We start from the raw sequence: 12,622 nt of genomic DNA on the forward strand, positions 1-12,622 counted from the left end.
AGACCAGGATCTGGCGAGGGCAGCAGTGCTGCCCACACTCCCAGGGCCTGACCTGGACTCCTCCCTCCTGGGCGACATGGTGCCTCGGGGGACAGAGGAGGCATCTCTACCCCCATCACAAGCACAGAGGGGTCCGGGGACCGCGGTCCATCACTCCCCGCTGCGTCACCTGGCGAGTGGGGGAGACCACAGCTGTCTGCGCTCCCTTGCTCTTCAGACCCATTCCTGGAGCAGGGCAGGCGTGGGGGGGAGGTAGAGGGGGGAGGCTGGGGCCTCAGCAAGTCCTGCCCAGGACGCCCACGCAGTCAACTTTGCCCCTCGGGGCAGATGTGGGACCTGGGGTAGATCTGGGGGAGAATTCTGAGGCAGGATTTCAGAAAGGATTTCAAATATTTAATGAGAAAAGCCAGAGCCAGAGGCTGGCCGGCTCCCAGAGGTGGAACAGGCACAGCCTGCCTGGCCGGGAGCGGGAAGACCGCTCCCAGCCAAGCACCACGTGCCTCACCACCAAGGCCAAGCACCTCCCAGCAACATGGCAAAAGGCCGCAGGAGGGAGAGAGAAACCTTCACGTGGACACGGAGACCGGATTCCGGGTGGGGAGCGTGTTCGGTGTGACAGCAGCCCACCCTGATGGAACCCACTCGACGTTCCCGGTGTTCTCTGTGACGTGGGACCTGGTCACACCCCTGCAGATGGGGACACGGAGGCACGGAGCAGCGCCCCTCACCCTGCTTCCTGTCTTTCCCTCCGACCCACAGGCACAGAGCCAGCCAATCCCGCTGGCTCTGCCTTCACAGTTCCATCCCCACTCAGGGCACAAGCAGGGGTGGCGGGCTCCATCCCCAGTAGGGGGCGTGCAGGAGGCAGCCGATTGAGGATTCTCTCATCACTGATGTTTCTATCTCTCTCCCCCTCTCCCTTCGTCTCTGAAATCAATAAAAATATATTTAAAAAGAAAAAGCAACTTAGGCTCAAGAAACTTCTAAGGGAAATCATGACCTCACCCCACCCCACCCCACCCCACCCCACCCCACCCCACCCCACCATGGGGGCGGCCGCTGGGTTTACCCGTGAGCGGGGTCCAAGGCGATGGCCCGAGGCTGGTCAAGGTCCTGCCAGAAGAGGACCTTCCGGGACGTCCCGTTGAGGTTGGCCACCTCGATGCGGTTGGTCTCCGAGTCCGTCCAGTACAGCTTCTTGCCGACCCAGTCACAGGCCAGGCCGTCGGGTGACACCAGGCCGGAGATGACCACGTTCTGCACGGCGGCCCCCGTCTGGTTCAGGTAGGTCTGCTTGATGGCCTCTTCGCTCACGTCCGTCCAGTACACCGTCCCCTTGGAGAACTGGAAGTCCACCGCGGCCGCGTCCTCCAGGCCACTGACCACAACGGTGGACTCCAGCTTGACTCCGCCGGCGTCCACCAGGCGCACATCCCGGCGGTTGGCAAACAGCAGCAGCGGCGAGGCTGTGGGAACAGAAGCAACCCGTGAGGACCACTGGCTGGGCCAGGGCACACAGCCTGGGGCAGGGGCTATGGCACGGCCACCCTGGCGCCCACCCAGCCCGAGCCCAAGGCCCTCCGTCCTTCTTGCCGCTCCCTAAGGCGCTGCTAGGAAGGGGTCGGACAGGCCCACGCCTCGCCACTCGGGCCCGTTCGATGCAGGTGCGCACATGGTGCTGTCACAGGCCCCGGGACATCCCCCTACCAGGCTGACCCGGCTCCTGCCCGGGCACCCCCTGCTGAAGCAGGCGGGGAGAGGGTCGTCGACTCCTCCTCCCACTCTAAACCAGCATCTCTGGTCTCAGGAGGGAGCAGGCTCCCGACGCCAGAGGTATCCCAGGTGTGAGCATCACCAGGTGGATGGCCCACAGACGGGAGTCGCCAGCCGGCTGCTTTCCAGCCAGGAAAGGAAGTGGCGGAGGGCGGTGCCCAGGGGGCGCGTCGCCAGCCCCAGCTGGGGACAGGAGAAGTCCCCGAGGTGACAGGAGCGGGTCCGTGCCAGAGGTGGACAGGGCTGGGAGGAGGGGAAGGAACTCTCAGAAGCTGCCCGAAGCCCGACACGCGCCAAGATCCTGGCTCTGCTCTGTTCTTTCTCCCCGAACTGGAAAGACCACATTTCCCCGCGGTTTACACTCTGGGCCGTTCAGGTGCACCCTTCAAAGGCCCACGAGGACGGGGGTGTTTTTCCATTTTCTGTGCTTTCCCAACGGAGACTCGGGGAGGGGCGGCTCTTCCCTGCGTCCAAGACAGTTAGCAACTCACTTCCTAAGTGCGCACGGCGCCCTGCACTCCGTCACCTGGGAGCTCACGGCCAGGGGGGCCTCTGCGTGGGTGGCTGCCCGCCCTCCCCAGCTGGCACCGCTGCACCTTCCCTCCAGTCCCCTCCTCGGGGCCTGGGCCACCCCAGCTAACGTGGCCCCGAGCCAACGAGGGGCCGGGTGCCCCAGCTCATCCGGGAGACGGGTCCTCCTCTCCCACAGGTGGAGAAAGGAGAAAGGCAAGGACAGGACGGTCAGAGGGAGGCCGGGACGGGGCGGGTGGGAACAGGCCCAGGTGGGAGGAGGAGGGGCCGGCGAGACCAGAAGGGCACGGCGAGTGGCGCGCAGGGGGCTCAGACTCCACCTGCGCACACAGGACGGAACCTCGAACCCACCCTCGTGTCCTCTCTTCCAGCGGGAGACAGACCAGCAGTGACTGCACGCGGTCAGGAGACGTGGCTCCGGGGACGTACACTCTGTGTGTGGAAAAGCAGAGCAGGGCGAGGGGCTGGGTGTGCGTCACATGAGACGGCCTCGATGGTCTCACCGAGAAAGTACCGCCCGGGCAAAGAGGTGAAGGGGGCGAGGGAGGCCTGGAGGGAGGCGTCCCTGGCGGAGGGAACAGCCGGTGTGAACGTCCCGGGGGAGCACACGGAGGCAGGCAGACCCTGGGCCCCATGCCTACCCCACGGACAAGCCCGTGTGCCCAAGACCCCCTCCTCTCACAGGCCCCCCAGGTCAGGGGTCGCAGCTGCATATCTGCCAGGTAAAAAGGCTCTGAGAGAGGTGCCTGGCCCTGGCTGTGTGGCTCAGTTAGTTGGAGCATCATCCTGTGCACTGAAAGGTTTCGGGTTCGATTCCCTGTCAGGGCACATACTAAGGTTGGGAGTTCGATCCCTGGTTGCAGTGCGTACAGAAAACAACCAATTGATATCTCTCTCTCTCTCTCTCTCTCTCTCTCTCTCTCTCTCTCACACACACACTTCCTCTCTCTCTAAAATCAATTAAAAAGAACACACAAAACAAAACGTATCTTCAGGTGAGGATTTAAAACACACACACACAAAAGAGTGCCTTGACCGGTCCAAGGTCACTCCACCCAGGATGACCTCGTGACTGGTGGCCTGAACGTTGGGCAGCGAGAAGAGGAGGGGCCAGGGGACAGCGTGAGAGCTTGAGCCGCTGGCCCAGCCACCGCCGCGCTCCAGGACCAATGCGAAGGAAGGGAAAGGTCCCAGTCACAGGATTCGCTGCAGCAGCCCTATTTGTAAGAAGAAAAAAACAAACAAGCAAGCAACACATCCCCAATATCAGGATAACTAGGCTGTTCTCAGTGGAAAGCTGTGTCCATGAAAGCATTAAGAAAATGATGGCAGTAACATCAGAAAATGCTAAGTCAAAACACACACACTGACTGGCTCTCAACCCGGATGTACGCGGTTAAGAGAACGTGCGAGGTGGGGACAAAGTCTGACAGGAGACGGGGCAGGGGAAAGAGGACCTTGTTGAGTCTCCGGGCAAATATATTCTTAATGTCTGAGCCCCGTATTCCGTTTATGTCTCTATGAAGTTACCTGTACACTTTTTTTTCAAGGCCACATATCACGAGGGCCAACAGATGGGGCCAGCCCTCCAGGTGTGAGCTGGGAGCCAGCTCAGGGTGCCGGCTCAGAGCAGGACCGGCTCAGACCTGGGCCTCTCGGACCTCGACGTCCGGTGTGTGAAATGGGGCAGTCACCGCACCTCCACATCAGAAACTATAGGGCTGAGTCAGGACAATCCATACAAAGGCTCCGCCCGGTTACAGCACAGTCTGGTTACGGCACATTTTAAGCGCTGGATAAACACCAGCCAGGCTGCCCGAGGCAGTTGTAATTCATACAACGTTTCATCCTTTCAGTCCCCCGCCAGCTCTGCTACAAAGGAAAGAGCACCGTTTCAGACTCAGGTTCGAATCCCAGCCTGGCCCCCAGCTGTGAGGTTTGGAGCAAGACTTTTCATCTCCACTGCCAGCCTCAGTTTCCTCACGTACAAAGCAGGAGGAGGTCGCTACTCTTAACAGGCGGTGCTGGCGGCTGTGGCAAGCAGTCCCACAGCTCCTCCGAGGTGACCCAGCAAGTCCGCGCCTCGGTCTAGCCCCGAAAGGTCCCTGCAGATAGGGACTTGGAGAAAGAGACACCCACGTCCACGGCAGCATTAGTCACCATCGCCAGGAGGTGGGAACAGCCGAATGTCCGTGACGGAGGAACAGAGACGCAAACTGTGCTTTATGGGATAGTCCTCAGGAATGCGGTACGGACACACTCAGCGTAGATGAAGCTTGAAAACATGAAGCTCCGTGAAGAAGCTAGACGCGAATTATAATGATTCCGTGTCAAACCAGCCAATCCACAAAGACTCATGGTTGCCGGGGGCAGGGGGCGGGGGAATGAGGAGTGAAGGGCGTTTTGGGGGGTGATGGGAACGTCCTGGGATTAGGTAGAGGTAGTCGCTACACAACACGGTGCCTGTGCTAAGTGCCGCTCGAGCGATCACTTTAAAATGCTGGTTTTATGTTACGTGAATCTCACCTCAATAAATAATTTTTTTAAAGGCATCGCTGCGCCCGGAGCCCACTGATTTCCCGTGACCGTCTTTCTTCGTCCTGGCCTCCCAGTCTGTCTCACGAGGCACAGATTCATTTCCGTGACCCCGGATGTACACAACCCCTGCTCGGCACGACCCTCAGGACACCCCCTCAAGTCCTGTGGGTTCTCTGTGCCTCCCTGGTAGGGCAGTGGGAGCAGAGGTGGGGTGTGTCTGACTTCCCAAGACCCTCGGCCAGTCGGTGCCAGAGAAAAGGCTTGTCCCCCCTCCAGGCCCAGCCCGGTGGAATCGGGAGTCTGAAAGTGAGTCCCGGTGCCAACAGCCCCATTTTAACCCGTGTAAGCATATCCAGCTTTTATATATAGAATTCGTAACAGATGTGTGGGCTTCCATTCCGATAGCCTGTGTTTTACACTGTTCACATGGTTACACTAAACACAGCCCGACTCAAGGTAATCCAATCCCCTGCTACTGCACCAAAATCAGCCACATTTTAAGAACATGCCTTATTGATATTCACCAAGCGTTACATTGCTCACTGGAGCAGGCTGGGGCCTGGACGCAAACTATGGGTTCATCCGTCAGGAACGGTCCTTTGTCCCGTGCCAGCCCCATGGGGAAGGCCAAGAGATGGAAAACAGTGCGGGGCCACATTCAAGGAGCCTACGAGGGCTTTGTAATCTGCCCAACGCCAGGACTTTTTACACGCGTGTGTGCGTACACACACACACACATGCAGTTAACCACCTAAGCAAGAAGAACAGGCAGCTGAGTGACAAGGACAGGCGGTGCCTGGAGCCGGGGGAGAAAACGCTGTCAGAGGGCCCTGGCAGTCTTCTGGGAGGAGGAAGAGCTAGCTATGGGTGGCCCTGGCAGGCTTCCTGGAGGAGGGGAGACTGGAGCCTTCAAAGATGAACAAGACTTAGCAAATGCTGAGCATGCCCTGGCCTGACACCAAGAGGCATCTACGCACTCAAGTTAATTAATTCCACTCACAACGGCTCATAAACAATTTCCTTGACGCCTAACAGCTCTGAGTGCCTTCTAGCTTGAATTTCTCAAACTGGTTATTCCCACCCGCTACCCACCCTCCGCACCACCTTGTACCCCCATCCTCAGGGGCAGGAGTTCCTGCTTGCCACCTCTGCCCGGGGCCACACCTCCAGGTATGCCTGGGTTGCTCCCACCTTCCCTCCGCTGTCCTTCTGTCTGCCGGCCTAGCCCTGCGCCAAAACCACGTGCCCAAGTACAAGGGCTCTGCAATCTGCCCAGCGTCTGCCCAGCCGGTCCCTCCTGATCACTCCTTGAGGCTGACATGAGCCCACCACACTCCCTTACATTTCACAGCCAGCTTCCCAAATTCTACAAAATCTGTTGCAATTTTTTATGGCATTTTACATTATGTTTACAGTGTAAAAAAGCAACAATGCCACAGCCTAGCTGGGGGCAGGAGGCAGAGAGATACACAATGTTGCTTTATTGTATGAAAGTGGCTTCAATCCATAATTAAATTATGGTGCAAGACCAACAATGCGAATGTACTTAAAGCTACTGAACTGGACACTTGGGTTACGATGGTATAAACTTCACGTTACGTGTAACTTACCACAACTCAAAACAATGTAAATAATAAAAACAGGGTGTAGTAAGATTATAGGATACTAGAGGCCCGATGCACAAAGATTCGTGCAAGAATGGGCCTTCCTTCCCCTGGCGGCCGACACCACCTTCACGCCGGCCCGGAGCCGCCTTTCCGCCTTCCCACGCTGCCCAAAGGCTGGGGCGGTGCGGAACGCCTGCATCCCACCCCACCCCTGGTCGCTCGGCGCCTGCATATACAAATTAACCTGCCATCTTTGTTGGGTTAATTTGCATACCCACTCCTGATTGGCTGGTGGGTGTTGCAAAGGTACAGTCAATTTGCATCTTTCTCTTTTATTAATGTAGATTATAAGCCACTAAATAGAATGACTTAGAACTACAGTTCCAGCCCTCCATTCAGGATTTTTAAATGGTGGCTGGTCATTAAAGCATATCTACAACACACTATTTATTTGCATTTTTAAACCAGTGTAGATGCATCTATTCCTAGTTTATTTACGGGTTCGGAGCCAATACTCCTGTTTGTGTGGGATGTGGAGAGTGATGTTTAGAAGCTGTGACCTGGGCACTGGGTGTGCTCACCGCTGCTGGGGGTCACTCCTCCGGGCCTTCTCGGGAGACAGAGCCAGGAACCCACCCACGGCCCATCCTCTTCCCTCCCAGGCTCCACCTGGAGAGCACCCCTAGTCGCTGAAATGTATTCACATCCCCAAACCAATGCCAACGGGGCTGCTGCAGCCACTCCTGGGCCTCGTCCAGCGTGAGGGGGAACCCACGGTGCTCTGCTCATGCCGTAAACAGTGTCCTCTTCGCAGTGTGGTTAGCACACACACACACCCCCCCCCCCCGGTCACATGTCTGTGCCTTTTGCAGGTGATGCCACTGCTTGAGGCGGTGCCGGCACAGTGCTGGGGTGCCACACGTCTTGTTTGTAAACGCGAGTGACGTGCTTCGCGGGGAAAATGTGTGCTAGGTGAGCGCTGTTCGGGCCTGAGTGAGAGCTGCAGGGCGTGGGTTCAGTGTTAATCAATCAACAATATATACTACACAAGGCGTCTTTAAACAGAAACGCACACAAGGCTGTGTATCGATGGGTGGATGAAAATGCTGTGGCCAGAGGCTCGCAGGAACCTAACCCCGTGCTTCCGCTGGGAGCTACGGATCAGTATCGGCAAACTCGATGTTTACGGTAACTTTATAGAACGTAAGTGCCACGTGTAAGAATCAACTGTGTATATATGTGCACTTTTATACACACACCTAATCTATTCCTACATCTAGCTGTGTGTGTGTGTGTGTGTGTGTGTGTGTGTGTGTGTCTGTCCTGCTGATTTTAAACATGTCCTCAGGGTACTTTCTAACCTTCCTACTTACTACGCTTGTCAGTACCTTCAAAGTAGATACAGACAGTCCTCAGGTTACGTCGGACTCGATGTCGTTTCATGGTTACGTCGCCATCTCCCATTTATTTATATAAAAAAAAAGTTCCGTCATTTCAACATATGTACATATGTGCTTTATGTTTTTTATTATTTATTTACCACAAGTAAAGGTCCGGAATTGTTATCTTTCTTTTAAATTTTTTTACTGTTTCACTTCATTACTGATATGTATGTGCTCCATGTGAGTGACATAGGTGCTTATGTAGGTGGGTTCTGATTTACGGTGAAAATCGCGTTACGTCGCGCCGTAGGAACGGATCTCCGACGTAACCCGGCTTCTGTGATTGTCTATATATTTACTCCTGCTCAATATAACCAACTCCCAACCACTCTTGCAGCCTGCGGGCCTGCCACCTCTCACCCGCCCCACCTCACTTCTCAGACGCCAACACCCCCGGCCACATCACCACTGGCCCCTCTACATGGCACCCCTTGCCACCCCACTTCATTGAACGCCAGGCACCAACATTTCTAACGGGGGAGGGAAGGGGAAAGGAGGGGAGGGCACTGTGGGGAATCATATGGAATCTATAGATCCATTTGGGGAGTGGCAGCTCTGAGACACTGTCCTCCTATCCATGAACAATGATGTAGGTCTTCCTCCGTGTCTTTCTGTAAAATTGTATTATTTATTGCATACACTCTTGGCCATTATTACTTAGATATAATTCTAGGTGCTTTAAATCAAGTTCATCATCATTTTATAAAAACTAGCGTGACTACCAAGGAGACGGAACAATTCCCACGAATCTTATGGTAAAACATGGATCCTCCACAGAGACTGGGCCGGGTGGGGCCTGTCCATGGCTCCCCGGCCCCAGGCAGGAAAGTCCGACTTCCCGTCTAAGAGGAAACGCGTGAAAAACACTGATCTGGCTAAAACGGAGACATCTGTGCGGTCCCACGAGTGCGTGCAAGGGGCCACCCGGCTCGCCGCGAGGGTCAGCCCCTCGGCTCAGCCCCTCGGTTCCACGTGCGATGCGAGAACCGCGCACTTGACTGCCTGGAACAACGCTCAGGGGCCTTAAAATGGCTGGAAACTTCACGCCAACATTCTCAGAAAATCATACCTAAGCTGCTCACGGAACATTCCTAAGGAAGGTGGGAGAAGTATACACACCACACTCACTTTTTATGTGACCAATCCCTGAAGCCAGGACTCCCCCCGCCCCCAATGTTCCGTCCCGGCACCCAGCTAGGCAGCGGCCACGTGAGGCCTCGGGCAGCCGGGACAACCACCATTCATTCCAGCGACGAACCCCGCGTTTATCTCGGGGTTTTCCACAGCTCAGCCAGCGCGCCCGGGACACCGCTCTGCAGTTGTCCACATGTGCTGAAGCAGGCTTGACATTTACGACGACAATAAAACCTTAGGTTTCCTTGAACTGAACAGATGTCCTGCCTTTTATGGAAAGCTCAGCACACTCCAACCTGCAGGCCTGAGGGGCTGAGCCAGGCGGGACCCTCGATAACATCTAACGCCCCAGGTGGCTCCACTCGCCCCCTCAGCTGAGCTGCCATAGCCCCCCATCTAGCCACGCACCTAAGGACCCACGAAGCCAGGGAACACCCCCAAATTCTACTGGTTCCCCAACGTGGCCTCGGCCCCCCAGGCTCCCCTACATGGATCCCACCAAGACTCCAGCAGACCCCAACCTTTCCACCTCCGTGCTGCTTGCTGTTCCCACCCCCACAAACCCCCATGGTTGCTACAACTGGCCCAGGTGACAGCCGGGGCCTCCATGAGCCTGCCCAGCTCGCCCCACCTCCCTGAATGCGTTGTCTGGACTTCCCCAGACAGGACCCACAGCCCGCAGCTCAGGGCAGGGATGGCTGATGCCACTCCAGGGCCCATGCAGAGCAGGGCCCCGTTGCCAAGGGGCTTCTCGGGGAGGGCCCTGCTTCCGCACCACACCCCCCCAGGGGTCACCAAGATAACGATCGATCGATGGATGGATCGATCTGTGAGCTGCTGGCATTGTGTAAACGTACTGACTACAGACCATATTCTGCTTCAAATCAGGGCGAATATAGCCAAGGTGGGCACAGGACTGCATCCCGGCCCCAGGGACGGCCCACTGCTTCCTAAACCAGGGCTGCTCGGTTGGAAAGAGCTTGTATCACAACCACAGGGCAGGGAGCTCAGAACAGACGACTAGACCGGCCCCTCCTGGGCGGGGCGGACAGGTGAGGGCTGGGAAGCAGTGGGGGGAACCTTCTGGAACACTGGAAGTTCTACTCTCAATCTGGGCTAAGGCCGTGCGCTGGGGGCGCTGCTCTCCTGCAGTCTGTAAACGTCAAGGGCTGCAGAACAAAGGCCACCAACTCTCTCCCCAACTTCCCAGGCCCGGCCCAGCACAAGGGCGGCACCCTGCTCCCTACTCACTCGCACCTGCCTCACCTCACACCTGCCTCTTACCTGCCGGGGTCCTGGTGCCTCCTTCCTGCTCCCCACCCCCCACTCTCCTCCATCCACACAGCTGCCCCAGGACCCTCGGCCACCCCGGCTCCTTCTCCCCCTCCTGGCTCAGTCACCCCATTCCTGCTGCCCCCAGTCCCTATCTCAGTCTAATACACACACACACACACACACACACACACACACACGCCCGCGGCTCTATAGGAAGGCAGCAATTAACCCCGAGGCCCGGGCAGGTTTCCTGAGCAGGGACCACATTGCAAAGGTCAGGGAAGCAGGTGCGCAGGAAGCAGCCAAGGTCAGTCTGGGGGGTGGAGCAGGAAAGAAGAAATCAGTTGCAAAAGATAAAAAGAAAACCTTGGAGCACAGAGAACAGGACATGGGCCTCCAGGCCTCCATTACAGGGATGGGCTGCACGCAGTGGGGGCTGGGCCTGGGGCAGGTGGGAGGACCTCTGGCCACGCGGACGACAGGCCTGGGCCTCTGCTCTAGGAGGAGCCAGGTCAGCTGCTCTGGGAAGTCCTGGGAGACAAGCAAAGGCCCAGGACCTGAGCAGGCCCACTCTGTCCCTGCCAGAGGGACCCCTGGGTGTCCGGCGAGGCAGCCCAGTGCTCCCAAAGGTCACTCCAAGGTCCTGACCCTGGTCCAAGTGACCTGGGCCCCTTCCAGGAGTGACTGTGTGGCCCTCATTCCCACTTAGCAGAGGGTCACCCCTCGTACAGGAGATGACCATCGGATGGCCATTGAGTCCCCCCACCTTGCAAGTCTCAGCCACCAGCTTCTGGCCCCCAGCCCAGCACCCACACGGGACAGCACACCCTGGGGTGGGCAGAGGGAGAAACCAGCATCTGCTGCAGGCCTGCTGCCTGCTAACCACCCTCGGGCTGCCCCAACGGATCCTGGCAACTCCCCAGGGAGCAGCGGTCTCATCTGATTTTCCAGCAGGTGGAGATTCAGAAGCTCTGACAGGTGACGCAGCTCACGGAGGCCACGCAGGTCGGGCAGTGGGGACCCCCGTCCTGAGCTGGGCTTTTCCTCCCCCACCTCTCACAATGCCACACGCTGCCCTTCAGATTCTAGACTGCACCTAGACACCGGAGAACACAGCCTGGCGTGTCGTGACCATCATAAAGGCTCTGAGAAGTCCTGCAGTGCGGGAGCCCAGTTCACTTCCTAAATCCCAGGACTTCCCAAATGTCTCTGGTCACAAAACACTGTGTAGTGTTGACCCAGGTGACACATTTCAAAAAACACCGGCCTGGAGGCCAAGTGAAATGGAAAACACAAAAGTAACATTGAACAGGACGGGTCAGCAGAGACCCGGCAAGGGCGCCAGGAATCCCGGCACGCTGGCAATGGCCACCGCCGCCCCCAGCACCTCCGCTCTTCTTCACAAACAAGACGGATGTCCTCGGAGGCTGGGGGCCGCCTGGGGCCACACCTCGGGTGTCCCACACCACTGGCCGCCTTCTGGCCGCAGCCAGGAGGTGTCGGCCTTGAGGAGGGGACTTCTTCGTTTGTTTACCGGGAAATCGTGTGCAACAAACCAACCCAGATACAAATGACCCAAAGCCGCCAGGACATGGGTCCACACTGATGAGGAAACATCCCGGCCACCAACACGGCGCACGACCAGGGTGACCCCCACTGACCAGGACCCAGGCCACCGAGCCCCAGAGCTGGTTCAGTCTGGTCGGACTCCAGCAAGGGAGGACAGCCCACACAGGGCCCGTTACCAGAGCCAAACCACCTTTCCAAAACCCAGGCCATTAACGGGGCGGAAGTCGGGGTCTGGTCACGGAACACTGCTCAGCAGAGACTTTCCTGTGAGGGAAAGTGCTTCTCCCCGAAAGCCATTTCCCCTGCTAAGTATGTTTTAATTGGGCAAATGTATATATTTCACCGCAGCGGCCGGGCAGGTGCTGACAGAGGGGAGGGGAGCAGGGAGACAGGGGCCCAGGGGCCTGAGAGGGAAGGAAACGGGCGGCCAGGGCTCACCTAAGGGCACCCCCCCCCCGTCTCCTCTCTCTCTTTCTCTCCCCCCCCCCCCCCGCGCTTAAAAAAAAAAAAAAAATAAGATATTTTGGGAGCCGCTTTTTTTGGATGTGTAGGAAGTTTATTTTCCTCTGGGTTCCGTAAGAAAGGTTGGGGGGGGAAATGCGGTTTGAGATAAAACTCCGCCAAAGAGGGGGCCTCCTCCTTTTAAAAGGTGTGGGGGGGGGGGGGAAAAAAAGTTTTTTTTAGACCTCATTTTGGTCTGTCCGAAAAAACACCCTGTTTAGTAAATTTTTTTTATGTTTTGAAAAAAAAAAA

The 12,622-nt window shown here is 57.1% G+C and overlaps 1 protein-coding gene across 1 annotated transcript in view; it reads right to left on the reverse strand.

The window, feature by feature from the left end:
- The window catches only part of LRP5 (LDL receptor related protein 5), a 62,225-nt gene that overhangs the window by 47,622 nt on the left and 1,981 nt on the right, over nt 1-12,622 (reverse strand). Inside the window, 1 exon segment of the mRNA XM_006102480.3 lies at nt 1,070-1,466. Coding sequence (XP_006102542.1) covers nt 1,070-1,466 — 397 coding nt within the window.

The sequence above is a fragment of the Myotis lucifugus genome, unplaced genomic scaffold (genome assembly GCF_000147115.1).
Source record: "Myotis lucifugus unplaced genomic scaffold, Myoluc2.0 scaffold_415, whole genome shotgun sequence".
NCBI classification, from domain to species: Eukaryota; Metazoa; Chordata; class Mammalia; order Chiroptera; family Vespertilionidae; genus Myotis; species Myotis lucifugus.